General features: G+C 39.7%; 1 protein-coding gene across 1 annotated transcript in view; it reads left to right on the top strand.

The window, feature by feature from the left end:
- PARD3 (par-3 family cell polarity regulator) overlaps nt 1–21,306 on the top strand; it is a 377,491-nt gene that overhangs the window by 189,961 nt on the left and 166,224 nt on the right. Inside the window, 1 exon segment of the mRNA XM_024766062.1 lies at nt 17,182–17,292. Within this exon segment, the coding sequence (XP_024621830.1) occupies nt 17,182–17,292 (111 nt within the window).

The raw sequence follows: 21,306 nt of genomic DNA, 5'->3' as shown, positions 1-21,306 counted from the left end.
AGAGAGAGGAGGAAAACCAGAAAAGTGTGCTTGTCAAAGCCAGGGCAGGAGTACGTTTCTTTTTTTTTAATTATTTTATTATTAAAGTATGGTTACTGTATGGTATTATATGTTACAGGATGTCAACATAGTGATTCACAATTTTCAAAGGTTCTCCTCCATTTATAGGTTTTACTCAATATAAACTATTGGCTATATTCCCCGTGTCGTACAGTATATCCTTGTATCCTATCTTACACCCAATAGTTTATACCTCTTACTCCCCTGTCCCTAATTGCCTCTCCCCGCTTGCCTCTCCCTACTGGTAACCAATAGTTTGTTCTCTACGTCTGTGAGTCTGCTTCTTTAAAGAATGAAATTTTGCCATTCGCAGCAACGTGGATGGACTTGGAGGGCGTTATTTTGCTAAGTGAAATAAATCAGACTGAGAAAGACAAATACTGTGTGATATCACTTAGATGTGGAATCTAAAAATACAACACACTACGAGTGCATTTCTTACTCGTTAGAAGGATGTGCTCCCACCAAGGAGTCACAAGTGCTCATGGCCTTGGCTGCATGGGAGCTGCTGACGTCAGGAGGTGTCCCTGGACCCGTGTTGAATGGTGACCGTTGTTTCGTGCTGTACTTTAGTGTCTCTTTGTGATGCCAGTACTGGCAATCTCCTGACGCTAATTCTTGTTCCAAGTTAAGGATATTATATATCAACTCCTGTTTCAGGAAGCAAAGCTCTTTTTTTCTTTTTCCCCAACACTCTCTACACAAGCACAGAGACCTGTGCCAGATTTCCCTGTTTTTGAGCAATAGGAATGATGTTTTAAGTGGCATGTTAATCCCAACTGCCGATTTTCACAAAGGTGTGTAGAAATTAGGATTCGAGGAATTAAATTTTTTTAAGTAAGTTATTACCGAAATATAACTTGGAAGAAAGATGAATAAAATGATGAAATGGTTTTGTTGACTATGGGATCACTCTTTCCTTCGAGGTGGGAGAATTTATCGTCTCCCATCTCTGTCCTGTTCCCTTCTGTTGGCAGTTGTTGGGTTGCTGTGCATGTGACCCGAGCGGGTGGACCCTGGTGACTCAGATCCACTTTTGTCTCCAAACAAGAAAAATCCTGAGGTCAGATAAATTGCTTGCTTCATCAAAGAACCAGCTTTAAAATTACCTTGTGTGAAAGATTTTTTTTTTTAAATATTGTGACATTTTAACCATTATGATACATACTCAGGAGTCCTCATTTTCAGACTGTGCTTTCCCAGGACGTATTTTCCCAAGATTCATGAGTGCTTCCGTTCCCGTGGCTTCAAAAAAAAGAATTTTTTTTTTTTAATAAACTGTGATTTGCAGATATCTTTGTTTTTCAAGGCAACACTGCTCATGGTTTATGTTCCATCCAAGGGGATATGAAGTTTTGGCTATGTTCAAGCTCTTAATGGGTTTCGATACTGTTCAATTGGTATATTGAGCATGGCCGTGATTTTAGTTTATTGCCCTTTCCTGAAGGGTTCCTGGCTGTGCTCTGCTTATATGCATCATCTTTAAAAACCTTTTTATTATTTTTATATGCATTTTTGCTATCATGAATCATTCTGTGTTTTCTGTACTTTATAGCCATTGCTGCATTCAAAAACATTGCAACTAGATTTCTTTCTGGAAATATATTTCCCAGGAAAGTGTAGAATTATATGTATTCCCTGCTGTGGCACAATTTTGACTTCTTTTATATTTTCAGTAATAAGGTATTGTAAACTAAGTAATTTTTTAAAAGCAGAAAATGTAACTAGTTAGCTATTGTTTGGTCATAGTTAGAAACCAGTACAAAGCTTTAGAAGGTTATTACTAAGATTTTAGATCTGTCTTCTCAACTTCAATGAACAAATAGAAAAAAACTTATATAACATTTTTCCTGTGGAACTCTTTTCTTGAAAGGTCCCATATTTAAATATAGTTTTATCCATATGGGTCTTATTATCTTTACTGTCAAAGTTTTACGCTTTTTCTCTTAGAGTAGACCCCCGTCTAGTCTGGCAAAACTCCTTTGTACATTATTTTTCTTGTGAGATGAGAGTTATATAATTCACTAAAGCAGGGTTTTCATACTGTTTCCAGATACTCTGGTCAGCAGTAGAACAGGATATTTTCTTCTAGAAGTATCTTCCACTGTCCTGAATACATGCAGCTGAGCTGCAGCTGTCTAATTAGAGAGAAACACCATTAACGGCCGAATAATAAAAAGTGTGTGAAGGTGTCTCTGCTCCCCCACTGGAGAAATGCCCACATAGCATCAAAAACAATGAGGGGAAATGAAATCACTTCTGACTCAGGGAGTGTGGTTTGCTTCTTGTTTTCTACTGAGAAGGCTTTGTAAGCCCGAATGGCGGTATTGTCCTGAATGGAGGAGGCTCCTGTTGGCTGGTTTTTTGGTTCTCATTTAGTTCCGCTCTCTCCCTCTTGGAAGGCTGTTGGCCCCATCCTGCTGTCCCTTGGCCACCGCGGACTGACTGTGAGGGTGACATCTTGAAGAGAAAGTTAGTTGCTGGGAACTGTAGGACTGAACCAGTTGAAGTATTGATGTGAAGATGGGATCCTTTCCAAAGATGTTGCAAAGAATATAGTCTCCTTTCCTTTATTTGGGAATCTGAATACCTGAAAGGAAACACTCCTTGCCTTCTTATCTCCGTGCTTTTATCTGTGAGAAATGGTTTTGGTTGTAGCACAATAACTGTGGTTAAAGGAAGACATGGCTTATTTTTCTCTAATTTAAAAGAGGTCTGAAGATTGGCCATCCAAGCCTTGTATGGTGGCGCCAGAGCATAAGCAATGTCACTATCTCCTTTTTACTCAGCCATCCTTAATATGTATTGCTTTATTTTTTTAATTGTGGTAAAGTACATATAACATTTACCATCTTATCCGTTTGAAAAAAAAACTTTTTACATTGAGGTATAGTTAATTTACAATGGTGTGGTAGTTTCAAGTGTACAGCAAAGTGATTCTGATATATATGTATATATTCTTTTTCAGATTTTTTCCGTTATAGGTTATTATAATATACTGAGCATAGTTCCCTGTGCTATACAGTAGGTCCTTGTTGATTACCTGTTTTATATATAGAAGTGGGTATATGTTCATCCCAACTTCCTAATATGTCTTACCCCTCCTCATCCCCTTTGGTAACCACAACTTTGTTTTCTGTGTCTGTGAGTCTGTTTCTGTTTTGTAAATGAGTTCATTTGTATCATTTTTTATTTTGTTTTTTTTTGTTTTTTTCTTTTTTTTTTCTTAATTAATTAATTTATTTATTTTTGGCTGTGTTGGGTCTTCGTTGCTGCGTGCGGGCTTTCTCTAGTTGTGGCGAGTGGGGGCTACCTTCGTTGTGATGCACGGGCTTCTCGATGCGGTGGCTTCTCTTGTTGCAGAGCATGGGCTCTAGGCGCACAGGCTTCAGTAGTCATGGCACGCGGGCTCAGTAGTTGCGGCACACAGACTCTAGAGCGCAGGCTCAGTAGTTGTGGCCCACGGGCTTAGTTGCTCCGTGGCATGTGAGATCTTCCTGGACCAGGGCTTGAACCCATGTCCCCTGCATTGGCAGGCAGATTCTTAACCACTGCTCCACCAGGGAAGCCCTGTATCATTTTTTTAGATTCCACATAAAAATGATCTCATATGATATTTGTCTTTGTCTGACTTACTTCACTTAGTGTGATGATCTGTAGGTCCATCCATGTTGCTGCAAATGGCAGTATTTCATTCTTTTTTATGGCTGAGTAATATTCCATTGCCTGTTTGTGTATACATGCACAAATGTGTGTGTGTGTATGTGTATACACACACACACATATATATATATATATAATATACCACATCTTTATCCATTCTTCTGTCCTTGAACATTTACGTTGCTTCCATGTCTTGGCTCCATCTAAAGCATTTTCACATTGCTGTGTAACCATCACCACAATCCTTCCCCAGCACTCCTTTCATCTTGTAAGATGGAAACTCTATCCCCTTTAAACAGTAACTTCCTGTTCTCCATCCCTCACCCCTAGCAACCACCATTCTAACTTTCTGTCTTTCTGAGTTTGACTACTCAAGGTATTTCACATAAGTGGAATCACACAGTATTTATCTTTTTTCGACTGGCTTATTTCACGTAGCATAATGTCCTCAAGTTTTAAACATGTTGTAACGTGTGTCAGTATCTCCTTCCTTTTTAAGGCTGAGTCATATTCCATCGTATGTATCCACCACGCGCTCTTCATCCACTCATCCATCCACAGACACTTAGTTTGCGTCTGCCTTTTGGCTGTTGTGAAGGATGCTGCTACGAACACGAGTGTCTTAACGTGCATTTGTGTCCTCACTGTCATTCCTGGTGACAACTCTGAGCATCTTGTCAGAATCCTACGCAGGAAGAAGCAGGAAGGGGAAGAGGCAGCTGCTAGTGGAGGGAGCCCCCTTTGTAAGGGTCTTCCCAGAAGTGCCGCCATCCACCTCGATGACCCAGAGACGAGACTCACGATGATAATGAAATAGTTAATATTTATGGAGTGCTGGTATGTGCCAACACCGGGACTGTATCGTCCATTTAATTCTCAAAATAAATCCGTGAGGGTGGTCGCATTTCATCCAGGAGGTTTAGCGAGTTGTCCAAGGGTAGTGAGTCACATAGCTAGTAAGAGGCAAAGCTGGGATTTTAACCCAGGAATCTAGCACCAATGTTATGCTCTTAACTACCATCTTCTGTTCCTGTTTTCAGAGGAGCTGGGGAAAACAGTTTTATCTCAACTAGGCGTGTTTCCTCTCCCGACCAAATCGGGGCTCCGCTTCGATGGAGGGGGAGGAGAATGGATATGGGTAGGCAACTCGCAGAGTCTGCCCTGGAGCGCCTGCCCCTGGGAGCTGCCTCTTCATCTCACGGTTTCTGAAGCCCGGTGGCCTCTGGCCTCTGAAATTGCAGCTGCTCCATAGCACTGCGTTGCTGGCCACCGTCACGCTGCCGTGCCAGCCAAGCCCCACCACCAGCCAGATCATTTTGGCTTAACCCGAAAGATGGGGAGTAGACCACAAATCCTGGAATACCTGATTACATCTACCACTTGAAGTGGTCGTGATCTGCCCAACGTAGGGAGCCTAGAGGAGCTAGCTGGAAACACAGGAGGAGGGGCTGAATATATAGATATTTTTGTTAGAAAATTGTTTCTGTTATTTACTGAGTAATGATTTCTGCCAGCAGTGCATTACCTGTTTAAAAACATTGTATTTAATCTTTGCTAGTACTACTTTTTATAGTTAGTATTTTTATTATTATTTAATAGTGCCAATTGCCACACATCAGGTAACCCATGTCTTTTTTTTTTCTTTTAAAATTTTATTTATTTATTTATTTGGCTGCACTGGGTCTTTATTGCCATGCGCAGGCTTCCTCTAGTTGCGGTGAGTGGGGGCTACTCTTTGTTGCGGAGCATGGGCTCTAGACGCGCGGTCTTCAGTAGTTGTGACTTGCGGGTTCTAGAGCGCAGGCTCAGTAGGTTGTGGCGCACGGGCTTAGTTGCTCCGCGGCATGTGGGATCTTCCCGGACCAGGGCTCGAACCCATGTCCCCTGCCTGTGTTGGCAGGCAGCTTCATAACCACTGCGCCACCAGGGAAGTCCAACCCACGTCTTTCTGATTTTGGAGTAGAAGTTCTCAGTCAGTGTTCTAATGTTGATTGTATGAATTTGGTGCCTTTTTAACCCACTGATTTGTATGGATATATTCCCCCAATATTCCAGCTAGGTCTTGTCTTCTGGGACTTAGATGGTCATCAGCATTCAACCTTAACCCTCTCTGTAGAAAGAGCTTTCCTTCTTTAGTGTGGAGGAAGTAGTCCTGAAATAAATGATTGGTTAAGACCAATCACCTTCTACTATCCTTTGAATCCTCTTCTTTGTAAATAATAAGGCTGTCACATTGAACTTAGTTGTTTGTCTTAAACCCTAACCCAGTAGTTCTCAACCTCCAGGAATTTGCCCCACAGGGAACTTTGGCCGTGTCTGGTGACGTATATGGTTGTCACAAATGGGGAGGGGGTGTGCTTGCATGTGGTGGCTGGAGGCCAGAGATGCTACTTAACAACCTACGATGCACAAGGACCCCCTCATCTCACACACATAGGATTATCTGGCCTGAAATCTTGACAATGCCAAGGTCAAGGAACCCTGCCCAAGCTCAACTGCCGTCCAAGATGCAACTGAGTTGTCGACCTTCAGATAAGTTTCCCTGGATGCTTTGGTGTTCTGTGTCCGGTTGTCTCTGGTCCATCTATCGGCAGTACGTCTCAGCCATCATTCTGTGTGGAGGACCCCTGCTTAAGAGTTAAAATTACATCGACCACTTTTGAGTGTTTTACAGTCTAGTTGATGTTACGCCATTTAAGAAGCTTACGTGGTGACCTTTCTTACAGTTTATTTTGAACGTGATTTCAGTGCAATAAAGATTTTGCTTTACTTTTAACATATAAATGAACATGAAGAACCTAAGGGGGCATTCGAAGGGGTTAAGGTCAGTCTAAGAGGGAGAAGGGTATTCTGTAGTGGAAAAAACTTGGGGTTTAGAGTTTGAAGCCTTTTCCCAGCCCAGCTCTACCATCTCTGGCATTTAACCCATCAGCCTCAGTTTCCTGATCTCCACTTGTTTCACATTTCGTTTGAAGAACGAAATGAAAGACTATGTATTGAAAAAGCTTTTTGAAATTTTAAGGTGCTGCATATCTGTCAGCTCCTGTTGTTTAAGTTCTTTTCTCATGGGCTTTTCTCCCCTTAGATTAATTATTCCTGTGTTAGTTCCTAGATAAATATTCTGAGTGCCTTTGCTAAAAAAAAGATGTATAGTTTATTTCTCTCCAGAAATATGTGTGTATACATATATGTGTGTGTGTGTGTGTGTGTTTCCCTCACTGAACCACCATGGCTCATTTGCTAGACCCTGGGCTTTCTCTTTCACATCAGTTTTAAAGACTAAGGCCAGTTTTGCCTGGTTCATTGACCAGGCCTGGGGAATGCCTCTGATGACAGGTGGCGGCAGCATTAGCTACTGTGGCCATGTGCACTGGTCAGGTGGACTTGGAAGAAGGTGATGGGAGAGAAGTGGATGCAGGGGAGGCATAAGGACTAGGTGAAGTCAGGTAGCCAGCAGGGGACCTCTGAGCAGAGCCAGCAGGCAGGGAAATTCCGGGATTGTGTGTGTGTGTGTGTGTGTATTGCCCTCAGTGAAATGAGGTTTACTAATATACCATGATTATACTAGTTTAGACCAGACAGGTCGAACTCCAGCCCAGGAAAAGCAACATAATGATATCCTGTAACAGCTGCTGTAACTGGGGAGATGTGGGGATTTAAACCGACTGTGAGTAGTGTTGGCTCCGGTTCCAGGAGGGTTTGTTGGACAAACATGCGTGTTCTGACAGAGCCCCACTTACGCCTTGTGTTTGCCAGAGAGTCATGGAGCCTCAGACCACACAACAGGCAGAGCAGACGTGACAGTTCTTAGGAGGTGGAAGTGAGTTGGGATGAGAGGAATTCCAGGCCAGTGCACAGATCTACAAGTTCTGTATTGGAATGCTTGTTGAACTCTTTAGACAAATAAGGGAAAATGTGGTGGTTGGCCATCTGTCAGATTTCATGTCCCCTTCCCAGGAGGGGCGTGCTGATTGGAGGGGAGACCCTAAACCTGTCTCTTCCTCCTGAGCCCCTGTCAATTGATCCCTGAACCCATCCCAAGACTGTGGCTCGCAGTTACCAGCTGGGTTCTTACCCACGGGTGAGTCATAAACAATACTCAGTGCTGTGCGTCCTGGTGGAGTGAAGCCCCAGCACAGAAGAATAAAGAAAAGAGCCATTGCCAGATTTTGGTGTCACACGGTCACCTTCTGTATGTGTTAGACTTGCCAGGACCCAGGTGCCTGTAAGAACAGCGATTTTAACCAAGTCTGTGACGTTAGGTGCTTTGTTCTTTAAGAGGGTGATGTGAGTCAGGTAGATGGTGGGTGTGGGTGCTGAGGCCTGAGGAGCCACAGCCCCGGGGCGGGGCGGGATCGCTCATTTTTTTTTTCTTGGTCTAAGAATTAGGTGTGGCGTCTAGCACTTGGTAATTTGCCTGCACAGCCCTGTTGGGCCTTAAAAGAAAGGGTCAGCTCCTTAATTTTAAATCTGAATATGCAAATCAACTGAAAGATAAAAAATGAAAAGCTCTGACTCCTAATTTACTCTGCAGAGAGTATTCTCAGAAATGTGGATCATCAGAAATAGTTTCCTATCATCAGGAAAAAGTGCTGACTGACACCTTAACTTTACAGATGATGAGATCTTTGGGGAAGTTTTAATCTTTCATAGTTTCCCGGAGTTGTTTCCTTCCTCCCCTCCCCCAAACGCCAATGACCACGTTATCTGTCTTTACCCCTTTCATTTGCTCTGTAAACATAAGGATAAGAATATATTGGAGGGTGTTTTAGCTGTACCTGTAATTAGGTATCTCGTATCAATAGTCAAAACATAGACTTTGAAGCACAATACATATTTAACTGAGGGTGAGTATTTCTGAGTCAAAAAAGATACCCTTAAGCTGTGCGCGTGTTTGCATTACTTTCTCAGCATTTATAACCTGGATGCCAGTTTGAGCATCAGATAGGCAGATGGTAACAGAAATTATTAGAATTATCTTTGTTACTAAATACTCCTGACTTTGTCCTAATAGAAAAAAAAAAGGTATTTTGTAAAGTATCATTTTATCTTTTACTTTTTCTTCTTTCAAGTGCCCTTTTACATAGATGTGTTTTTTGACTTAGGTCTCATTAACATTTCTTATAGAAACTGCCTTTGGGGCAGTACCACGTATTAAATTGTTCTGATGCTTTAGGAAAAGGAAAACCATGGTAACCAGATATAGGGTGTGATTATTTGCCTCTAACGTGGCAAAGTGTTGGGTTTAACAAAAGAAGCTTAATACAAATGTTCCAATTGACCCTTCTAATCACTTAGGCTGCTTAGAGCTCAATCAATCTCTCATTATTATCAGAGTTATTCTAGCAAAGGCAGCAGTGATAGTATTTTTCATAATCACTCCTTGAGCCAAATGTAATTTGCAATTTGTAGTATTGTATTATGAAACAATAATGCATTAAAATGAACAGTGCAGGAATTAGGAGTATAGTGGTAAAGAAAGGATCCAGAGAAGTAGTTGTGGGACATACTCTCTCAAAATCATTTAAAGTGGACATGGCTGATTTCAATGCCAAATTAAGCATTTAGAAAAATCAGACTTGTGTCTTGTTTTTACTTTATTTAATTGTGTGTGTGTATATATATACATTTTAATCTTATATGTAATAATATATATATTATTTATTATAAAGTCAATGTAGTAGCTGGGGGAAAACAAAAACAATTACTTAGCATATTATTTGCCTTTGCATATTTGGTGTTTTGGGTTAGCGTAGTTTCATTACCTGTGTGGGTATGTTTTGAAGAAAAAAGAGGTATATCAAGCCTTATAAAAATCCTGTATGGAACAGTCATTACTGATTGACCCCTTTTTACAAAGAGGAATTTATTTACTACAGAAAGTATGTAGTGTGGTCCATGGACTAGCTGATGTCAGGGAAGCTTTAATATAATTAAGATATACTTTCACCCATCTTCTGTCATTTGACTTGAATGGCTCTAAGTAGAGATTATAAATATTATTTCAGAGTTATTTATGTGTTCATCTTGTGTTTTGAGGGATTACTGTGCTTGCTTGTTATTTTTTTTTTTCCTTAAGCCTTTATATCTGGATCCCGCGCTTTTTCGGGTGTGTGTGTGTGTGTGTGTGTGTGTGTGTGTGTGTGTGTGTTTGGTTTGGTTTTTAAAATCTTTGGAGTTTATGATGATTCTTATAAAGTCAAAATTGATAATGTGCTGGGTTCAGTTTCTTAATTGCTTTACTATTTCCTTGTCCGTATCCGTCCTGGACTCCTGCAGTGTCGGGTTACTAGGCATATCTGTGCATCCTTGATTCGATAACACAGGCTACGACGCAGGGGAAGAATGCACTTCTAAGGGCATTTAATGGGGGTCCTGAGAAGGATATGTTGTCCATTAAGGGAACATCACGTGTCTGAAGGCTGTTCTAGCCTGGTTAAGGAGAAGCTGTATTTTCTTTATTAAAAAAAAAGTCACTTATTTTTTTCCTGGATGCCAAGCAACACAAATTTAGTTTATTAAATCTAATCAGACTAGCACTGATGAAAACCGTACACAATCAAATAATGATTCTCAAGTCTGCAGATTTCCTTTTAAAGAGAACCCCTTCTACAGTGTGCTGACTTCAAACTGCATCCCATTTGACAAAAGCACTATCACGTTGTCACGCACCCTCTCCGAGGCTGCTTCTCATCATGGTTGATTACCAAGATGTTTTTTGCCTAAATGGGAGCTTTCTGCTTTTCCTAATCAGCCCTCTTTTGCCTGATTGATCCAGCATTGCCACAAGCCACTGCTGAGCAAATCGGTACACAATCATGGTAGCAATTTCTTTAAATGTCACTGAAATATGGAAGATCCTGTATGGGAAGGACACATTAGAAAGGAGTCTTTTCCCCTCATTTATCAAATGGAGGCCGAGGCACACACACACACACACACACACACACACACAAAAGGTAGGGCCAGAAACCACGAGCACATCATCGTACAAGAGAAATGCACGCAGGGACTTCTTGCTGTCTTACCCTCTGATTGGGTTTGGGCGGTTTGACACGCTTCTGCTGTCGCCCGGTGTGATTTGCATACGTTACGCAGACAGCGTTGACTTCTGGAGCATCGCTGCACTTAGAAATACTGGCAACGTCCTAAAAACGAGTACGTGGCAGTTTGTGTGATCCTTTCCAATGATTAGAATCAGTTCTTGACCTTGCGTCTGAACTCCTGCCCTTCACAGAAAAGTTCATGCAGGAACAGTGTCCCTTGGACCTCCTTGCTGGCCAGCAATACAAGATTTATCTCGTTGGTTACACCCAAGACGTTTTAACCAGATGCTCTCAGTATAAAAGCATAGAGTGACTGGCCGATTTGGAGGTGGCTGGGTGTGGTAATAAGAAGAGTCTTGGGCCGGAATTCCAGTTTTGCTGCTTACTTGCTAGATGACCTGTTAAATCACTAAATCGCCCTGTGCTTCCTGAGGTTTCCCCTGAAGAACACATACCTTATATGCCAGTTATTGGAATCAATGAGATCAAGTATACATAAAGAAGAATTCAATAAATTCTAGTTAAGTGTTGTTAAGTGAGCAAAAGAGCCTACAACTGGTGCTCAGTTCTACGTCTCACTTAGGAGTGAACTTCACGGGTCCGGGAATTTCATTTTCTCTAGGAGTGTCCAAGTTCAGACCCACCAAGGTCTCTTTTTTTTTTTTGTCTTTTTAATAAATTTTTTTATTTATTTTTGGCTGCATTGGGTCTTTGTTGCCACAAACAGCGGCTACTCTTTGTTGTGGTGTGCAGTCTTCTCATTGTGGTGGGTTCTCTTGTTGTGGAGCACGGGCTCTAGGCGCGGGCTTCAATATTTGTGGCACGTGGGCTCAGTAGTTGTGGCTCACGGGCTCTAGAGCGCAGGCTCAGTAGTTGTGGTGCACAGGCTTCATTGCTCCGCGGCATGTGGGATCTTCCCGGACCAGGGCTCGAACCCGTGTCCCCTGCACTGGCAGGCGGATTCTCAACCACTGCGCCACCCGGGAAGCCCCCACCAAGGTCTCTTAAACTCACTGAGGTGAACTGAGCTCTGTTCCTGACTCGCAAGGTGACTTTGCACAGCTCTGCGTGCAGACCTCTTGGGCCTCAATTTCCTTGTCTGTCAAATGAAGACATTGGACAAGATGACTCGTCTCTAGGCTTCCATCTTCAGACATTTGTGCATGTGGAGCTTCAGTGTACTTGGACAGGAGTGCACTAGAACAGTCTGCAGAGACACGTGGCTACATTTTTATTTTCTTCAGCTAAAATTTAAGGCAGCTGCCTTTTAGGGCTTTAAGGCAAAAATCAGTGCCTAAGTTCATCACTGGGGTGATGAATTAAGGGGAGTCACCGCTGGCACCAGGAATGTAGGGTAAGATTATACGAGATTTAACTGATAAAGAGTTTGTAGAGAAACTTGGATCCAAAACCATTTAGGAAAAGTATCACTCAAAGGACTACAGAGAAATGAGGTTAAAAGCTGGTGATTTTGCTTTGGTTTGAGTGAACGTGTGTCCTGAGGCATACAGGTTGCTGATGGGGATGCAGGAATGGCACAGGACACGGTCTTCGGTTTTGCTCTACAGGTTCTTGAACTTGGCCCACTGGGCAGCTGGCATCTCTCAAGGATCTTTAGGGCCCTGGCGCATTAGTATAGCAGGCAGTGGTCAAAGACAGGGTAGCACAATGGCTGTACCAACACGTGTCCACCGGAAACTGGAAGGTTCCAGAAAGAGACAGCGAGTTCCTGGAGAAAGGGATGATTAAATCACGTGATGGTGCACATATGTAGAAATTAGGGGAAAACATAGGGCAGGGGATGGAGTTAGAAGACTGTGTTGACCATACCAGTGTGGGAGTTGTTGGGTGTGGGGGGAGGACGCAAGGCTTCTGGTAGCTGACACTGAATTTGGATTTGTGCCATTTTCACTTGTCTCCCCAGCCAAGCATTATCACTTAACCTATACGTTTCTTAGGGTAAATAGTAATACAAGTCTTATAGCAAAGCCCTCCTTAGACATGAAGACCTCTGTAATTAGCAGTGAGAAAATACCAGACTTCTAGGTGACATTTCAGTGAGTTATTTTGGAAGAAAATCTTATTTTAAAAATTATTTCTCAAAACTTACAAGATAATTGGTTCTAGATAGTCTGTTCATCTATTTTTAAATATGGCAGCAGATTTTTTAGACTTTCTTTTTTCCTCTATTGTGTTTTCAAATATGATATTAGGAAAAGCCCTTTCATTGCAAAACCAATTTTATTTTTATTTTATTTATAGCAGGATGCTGTGTGTTATCATCCAGCCTAATCTTTCCTAAAGATCTCTAATTTTAGTAGCAGTAGAAAATATAGTAAAATAGTTCAGTGTTATTTATACCACAGAGAGAATGAGGTTAATTTGCTAAAAACCAAAATGATGGTTGAAAAGCACAAAACTCTTATCAGTTAATTTTTCATGATGGCTCTTTCTATATAAAACCAGCAGAATTTTGTTGCAATCCATTGTGACTCTTGGTTTGTTTGTTTTTTTCTTCCCGCATTCAAGTGCACATCTTGCCCATCACTCTTTGCAATAATAATAATATATATGGCTGATCTGGCAGACGGCAGTGATCTCATTTGTAGCACATCATGGTAGAACCCTTTTGGCAGATTACTTGGAGATTAGCTGAATGGAAACATCGCTGTATCCTTTATGAAGAAAGCCATATGTTTAAGCAAAGTTGCAATCAATTTCACTCTGATAAGACGGGCTCATCCACTGTATCCTTCTGTGAAAGGAGTCTTCAGTGGCTTGTTGGCACTTTTTTCATTGTCCCTTCTGTCTCCATGGGGCAGTATCTGTAGAGAAATTTTTCCCTCTCAATTTTTTCTCAAGCTCTCTATTTTTCTTTTTGTCTCTATTTTAAAAAAAAAAAAGAAAAAAGGCCATTCTACTGTATTAATACATCCTAAGATTTGACCAAGAAGTCCTTCTAGACGTGGCAGACATTTCTCTTCGAACATGTGTATGGGATGGTCAGAAGGCAGCTGATGAAACTGATTCTTTGCTGGGAATGGGTTTGCTTCCTGGACATACTGTTAGCACAATGTTTTTTCAGCTATGCTGTTCCTTGGAAAATGACCCATTTGAAATTCATCTGTGGCTTTTAAAAGATAATAAAATAAGTGTAATTGATGTCCTCCAAGTTTCTAAGCATCTTGCTATTCAATGATTGTCTTCATAGGTTGATTACTGATTTCAGCTGTGAAATTGACTTTGTGAGCACATGTGTAGCTGAAATTTTTCAATGACCTCCCCTGTCCCCCTTTCAGAAAGAATTAAGCAACTATAAATTAAGATGAACATTAGAATAGATTGGCAATTAGAGTGATGAGGATATAGCTAATTCCTTTTTCTTTTTATACTCTAGAATGGTTGATATCTTTTTTTCATTTACAGTCTTTATTTCATTCTGTCAGAAAGTTATAGCTGAGGGATCCATTTTTACCCCAGTTAACAAGTAATGTGCTGTGCTTTTATAGAATGCCTTAAAGAAATCACATAATTTATTAACTAAAGCAGGCGTTAAGGGAAGTGTCCAAATGCTAACCTGTAAACATTTTATCTATGGTTTGTTCAGGTTTCCATACATTAATCTTGAAACTGTAGTTTTTAAAAGGAAAATATAACAGTTTGATAATAAATTTACAAATAATAAAATAGTATATTCTGGTGATGATGAAGCAGCCGAGGAAACTAATATTTTGGCATCGAATACAATGAGAAAAAAATTCACTTCCTAAATATGAGTTGGGATTCATAGGTTTTTTTTTTTTTCTTTTTAATCATGTGTATTTGAGATAAAAAACTGAAAGTTGGTAGACTGAGATAGAAAACTGAAACTTTCTTCACAAAATAGGACGAAGACCATTTAAAAAAAGATTTTAACAATAGCTGATTAAATTCAGTGTTACGTTTTGGGTTGAAAATATCGAAACTGCTTTAAAACAGGGGAAAGTCAACCACGTCAATTTTTCCCCACATTATTAACTCAAAGGGCAGATTCTTCTTGGAAGATTAAACTGTACCTTTTGGTAAAGATAGATGATATATCTTGTATCATGGTAGTGTTTCTCAAATATGGTACAGGGTTGAATGTATGTAATCTAGAATGTGAACCAGCAACACAAACAAAACAGGTCAATATGGCAACATTGTATTGTTTGAAGGATATTTATGAACTGAAAAGCTAAATGGTTAAACGATTTACCTTTAGGAATCTGTATTATAAGTAAAATGTCACATACAGCTGATTCACTTCATTGTACAGCAGAAACGAACACAACATTGTAAAGCAATTATACTCCAATAAAAAAAAATAAATGTCATGTATTAAGATTTGAACTTGATGCTTTTCTTGAAGTTAGAATTTAATACATTTTATATTTCCAGGTGCCTCAATGTTGCAGAATTTTCATGATGGGATTCACATGGGCTTTAAATACCATCTACGTGCTGATGACACTCAAATGAATTTGTCTAGCCCTGTCCTCAGATGCTCAATAAATTTTTGTCAAATGTTGGCTTCTCCTGGGACGTATCAGTTGTTTATGTTTGCTCTTTCATTTATTAATTCATTCTATAAAGACAATCATTATGCTTAACTCTTAGGCATTATTGATATATTGACAAAAACAACGGAAAGAGAAAGTTTTTATTTTTAATGCTTTGTATTTATTAGTTTTAAAAGCATAGTACATAGTTTCTCCCCTGTGAGACATCATCATTTTCGGGGCTTAAGTTCCCAGGGAGTTTTTCTTTTCTTTTCTTTTCTTTTTTTTTCTTCTTTTTTACCACTGAAATGATCTTCTAATTTCTAAATAACATTAAAAGTTAAGGGTAGATTTGCTTTATGGAAGTTAATTTTACAGGCAGTTTTCAATGCCATTTAATAATACACATAATTTTGAAGGAATAGTGGTGGTGAGACTTTAACTTTTTTCTATTTTAACATCTTGAGAATGCTTTCCCTTACTTATTTCCAACATAGTGTTACTTTGGTGAACCCATGAGATATTCCCATGTACACCTCCTGCATAGACCAGTATTTGACATCAGATTTATATCAGAAAAGAAAGACATATGCTCCCAACCACACCAGTAATTGAGATACTTTTTTCTCTTTTATATCAGCTTTGGACCAACTCTTTTACTCATCTCTTTCTCAATATGATTAATTGTCACCATAAGCCAGATTCCTACTTTGTGCTCAGAAAATGCTTGGTATACTTTATATATTTATGAATGCTTAGTTGAGTAACTGTCTATAAAAGATTTCTTTTTTGAAACATCTGGTGACCAAATCACTACAGATGAATATTATTTCAGGGGATGGAACACATGCCTTCCAGGCAACATGGTCTGGAGAAAAGTAGAAAAAAGTAACAGAGCAGGAAAAAGAATGGATACCAAGTCTGAGGTTTCTAAGGTATTTTGGACGCCCGAAGGGAATAATATTAGTGTTTTTTTGGAGAGCCTTGAATTCAGTGCCCATATGTGGAAATGTGTGTGCACTGTTTTTGAATTGCGTGTTTGTTTCTCATGTTTGTTTTTGATCAGATACAGATTTCCAAGTCAAAGATGCCACATTCGGCGATAGCTTTTCATCAGATTTAGGAACAGTATTTGTTGAGACTTCCTCAAAGCTTTCAGTTTAATAAGCCCGAAGTACGATCACAGTGTAAATTATCCTTTTTACTTTGAACCTTGCAAATGTGACCTTGTTTGTCAGTGTTTAGACTATGAGGAATGTTGCCAATAAAACTGTGAAAATAAAGAATAGTTGTTTATGGAGAGATCATTAAAAAGATGATTGTGGGGGCTTCCCTGGTGGCGCAGTGGTTGAGGGTCCTCCTGCCGATGCAGGGGACACGGGTTCGTGCCCCGGTCCGGGAGGATCCCACATGCCGCGGAGCGGCTGGGCCCGTGAGCGATGGCCGCTGAGCCTGCGCGTCCGGAGCCTGTGTTCCGCAACGGGAGAGGCCACGGCAGTGAGAGGCCCGCGTACCGCCCAAAAAAAAAAGATGATTGTGGATTATCCTCTGATGCAGAGTTTTATCCTCCACACCTGACGTACTCGGCACTCTGTTCTATACATTTATGGATTGTGTGTTTAGTAAGAATGAACTGCAAGAATTTTGTTGTTATTTTTGTGTTGCCTGAAGAAAAATGGGTATGGAGGCCATTTCCAAAAAGGGTTTTCTCTGGAAAGTTCTAATTAAAAAGGATGAAAGTAATCTGATTGAAAATATTAATACTGGGCAGGAGACATTGGGGCCTCATTTTGAGGACGCTCACACTTCATTGAGTGCATAGGTCTTTATCCCAAAAGAACGACAACGCATTTTGTATATATTGACAAGTTAGAATTTTTTGTTATCAACAGGTTTGGCAAACATCGAAAAGATGACAAGATTGAGAAAACGGGTAAAATAAAAATGCAGGACTCCCTTACATCAGAAGAGGAGAGAGTACGGATGAAGCAGGAGCAGGAAAGGTAGATTTCAGTTATTTGGTTGAACCTTATTAGAGGGAGGCTCTTTTGTTCCTTTCTACTCTTTCTTTCTTTTCTTTTTAATATAAAGAAATTGCATTTATTTTATTTTTGTTTTTTTCTGTGTCAATCCAGATACTGATGGTTGGATGAATACAACATAAAGAACGATTGAAAGAAAAAACCTTATATTTATTTGAGGCATTAAAATGAATTTTATTGGTTTTAGTTAAGATCTTTGTATAGGAGATGGTAGGGCATATGAGATGAATAAATCAACTAATTATCAATAAATCAATGAATGATCACTTAAAATCACAAAAAATATGTAAACTTCTGTCTAATTCATCTATGAGTATATAGTATATTATACTACTTTTAAAGAAATGCTCATCTGGAAATAAAACTCTGAGTTTTTATATCTCATTTAAAATATTTTGATTTCTAATAAGAATTGAGGAGGCTGTTGGTTTTTTACTATGTTGTTTTCCTATCAAATCTGACATCTATTTCTTTTTTCTCCTTCTATTTTGCTATCATATTTTGTGTGACATTTTTTACTTAAATTTTACTCCATCTCTTCCAGAAAGATTATTATCTATTGTTGAGTCATTTTATGTTGGGAACCCAAAGACCAGTGAAATAAATGAGAAGTTACTTGAAGCAGACACTTGAAAACCATTTTATGAGCAATTAGAATTTTTCTCATTATAACTCACGGGGGGATGAGAGAATCATCTCACCCTTGTATTATTAGAGTTTGCAGGCTTGGAGTGAGCTTCTCTGTAGCAGCTATTTCATTTCAAGCTGCCATAGCAAGAGCTACCATGCCTCTTTTACTTTTAATAATCTGGGGTATCAGGAGCATCAGAAGCCTTGATCAAGGCTATAAAGCTAAATATCATCCACAGCTTAGGATTGTAACCCAGCATCTCTATGACCAAGTGTGGTATTCTTACCATAATTCTAGAGTAGTGATACCTTTGATCTCATTCTGTTGTTTTTTTTTTTAATTTTTATTTATTTATTTATTTTGGGCTGTGTTGGGTCTTCGTTGCTGTGTGCTGGCTCTCTATTACATAATTATTGACTATATTCCTCACACAGTACATTTTATACCTGTGACTTATTTATTTTGTAACTGAAAGTTTGTACCTCTTAATCTCCCTCACCTCTGACAATTTCACCTCCTTATTTCTCTCCTCCCTGCAACGCCCTCTCCTCTGACAATCACTGTTTGTTCTCTGTATTTGTGACTGTTTCTGTTTAGTTATGTTTGTTCGTTTTGTTTTTTAGATTCCACATATAAGTGAAACCCTATGGTATTTGTCTTTCTCTGTCACTTAGTATAATACCCTTTAGGTCCATCCATGTTGTTGCAAATGGCAAGATTTCATTCTTTTTTATGGCTGAGTAATATTCCATTGTTATACCACATCTTCTTTATCCATTCATCTGTTGATGGACACTTAGTTTGCTTCCATATCTTGGCAATTATAAATAATGCTGTTAAACAGAGAGGTGCATTTATCTTTCTGAATTAGTGTTTTCATTTTCTTGGGATAAATGCCCAGAAGTGGAATTGCTGGATCATACGGTAGTTCTATTTTTTTGTCTTTTAAGAAACCTCTATTTTAGGGCTTCCCTCGTGGGAAGCCACTTGCGGATGCAGGGGACACGGGTTCATGCCCCAGTCCGGTAGGATCCCACATGCCGCGGAGCGGCTGGGCCCGTGAGCCATGGCTGCTGAGCCTGTGCGTCCGGAGCCTGTGCTCCACAACGGGAGAGCCCACAACAGTGAGAGGCCCGTGTACCGCAAAAAAAACCCTCTATTTTGTTTTACACAGTGGCTGCACCTACTTACATTCCCACCAACAGTGTACAAGGGTTCTCTTTTCTCCACATCTTCTCCAACACCTGTTATTTGTTTGATAATAACTATTTTGACAGGTGTGAGGTGATATCTCATTGTGGTTTTGATTTGCATTTCCCTGATGATTAGAGATGTTGAGCATTTTTCATTCACTTGTTGGCCATCTGTATGTTTTCTTTGGAAAAATGTCTATTTAGGTTTTCTGCCCATTTATTACTTAGGTATTTTTTGTTTTTTGGTTTTTTTTATGTTGAGTTCTTTGTTTGTTTTGAATATGAACCCCTTATTGGATATATCATTTGCAAATATCTTCTCCTATTCAGTCGGCAGCCTCTTTGTTTTGTTGATATAGTTTCCATTGCTGTGTAAAAGCTTTTCACTTTGATATAGTCCTTGTTTATCTTTGCTTTTGTTTCGCTTGCCTAAGGAGACATATCCAAAAAATGAGCCTGTGCTCCACAACGGGAGAGCCCACAACAGTGAGAGGCCCGCGTACCGCAAAAAAAACCCTCTATTTTGTTTTACACAGTGGCTGCACCTACTTACATTCCCACCAACAGTGTACAAGGGTTCTCTTTTCTCCACATCTTCTCCAACACCTGTTATTTGTTTGATAATAACTATTTTGACAGGTGTGAGGTGATATCTCATTGTGGTTTTGATTTGCATTTCCCTGATGATTAGAGATGTTGAGCATTTTTCATTCACTTGTTGGCCATCTGTATGTTTTCTTTGGAAAAATGTCTATTTAGGTTTTCTGCCCATTTATTACTTAGGTATTTTTTGTTTTTTGTTTTTTTTTATGTTGAGTTCTTTGTTTGTTTTGAATATTAACCCCTTATTGGATATATCATTTGCAAATATCTTCTCCTATTCAGTCGGCAGCCTCTTTGTTTTGTTGATATAGTTTCCATTGCTGTGTAAAAGCTTTTCACTTTGATATAGTCCTTGTTTATCTTTGCTTTTGTTTCGCTTGCCTAAGGAGACATATCCAAAAAAATATTGCTAGGAGCAATATCAAAGAGCGCTCTGCCTATGCCTTCTTCTAGGAGTTTTATGGTTTCAGGTCTTATGTTTAAGTCTTTAATCCATTTTGAGTTTATTTTTGTGCATGGATGGAGAGAGTAGTCCAGTTTGATCCTTTTGCATGTAGCTGTCTAGTTTTCCCAACACCATTTACTGAAGAAGCTGTCTTTTCCTTCTTGTATATTCTTGCCTCCTTTTTAGATTAATTGCCCATATGAGTGTGGGTTCATTTCTGGACTCACCATTCTATTCCATTGATCTGTGTGTGCTTTTGTGCCATTACTATACTGTTTTGATTACTATAGCTTTGTAGTATAATTTGAAATCAGAGAGAGTGATACTTCCAGCTTTGTTCTTTTTTCTTAAGATTTTTTGGCTGTTTGAGGTCTTTTGTGTTTCCATACAAATTTTAGAATTATTTGTTCTAGTTCTGTGAAAAATGCATCGGTAAGTTGATAGGCATTGGATTGACTCTAGATTGCCTTGGGTAGTATGGTCATTTTAGCAATATTGATTCTTCCAATCCATGGACATGGTACATTTTTCCATCTGTCTTTGTTGTCTTCACTTTCTTGCATCAGTGTCTTGTACTTCTTTAGTTAGATTTATTCCGAGTTATTTTTATTTAGACTTTATTCTCTTTGGTACAGTTCTAAATGGGATTGTCAGAGTTGATTGTTTCATAGAACTGTGAGCAAGTTCTGAGCCAGTGCTGTGACCTTCCTCTACTTTATGGCTTCTGTTTTGGGAATCTTATCCCTGAAACATCTTTTTTTTTTTTTTTTTCCAATTCTCTCTTTCCCACATGTTTCTCATCTGTTTAAAACATATATCTTGGGGCTTCCCTGGTGGCGCAGTGGTTGAGAGTCCACCTGCCGATGCACGGGTGACGGGTTCATGCCCCAGTCCAGGAGGACCCCACATGCCGCGGAGCGGCTGGGCCTATGAGCCATGGCCGCTGAGCCTGTGCGTCCAGAGCCTGTGCTCCGCGACGAGAGAGGCCACAGCAGTGAGAGGCCCACATACAGCAAAAAAATATATATATATATATCTTTTTTTGTCTGTTTGTTTTTTGCTGTACGCAGGCCTCCCTCCCACCGTTGTGGCCTCTCCTGTTG

Source organism: Neophocaena asiaeorientalis, unplaced genomic scaffold (assembly GCF_003031525.2).
Source record: "Neophocaena asiaeorientalis asiaeorientalis breed wild unplaced genomic scaffold, Neophocaena_asiaeorientalis_V1.1 scaffold217, whole genome shotgun sequence".
Lineage (NCBI taxonomy): Eukaryota > Metazoa > Chordata > Mammalia > Artiodactyla > Phocoenidae > Neophocaena > Neophocaena asiaeorientalis.
The sequence above is the reverse complement of the archived record's forward strand: the minus strand, read 5'-3'. Positions and strand labels throughout refer to the sequence as shown.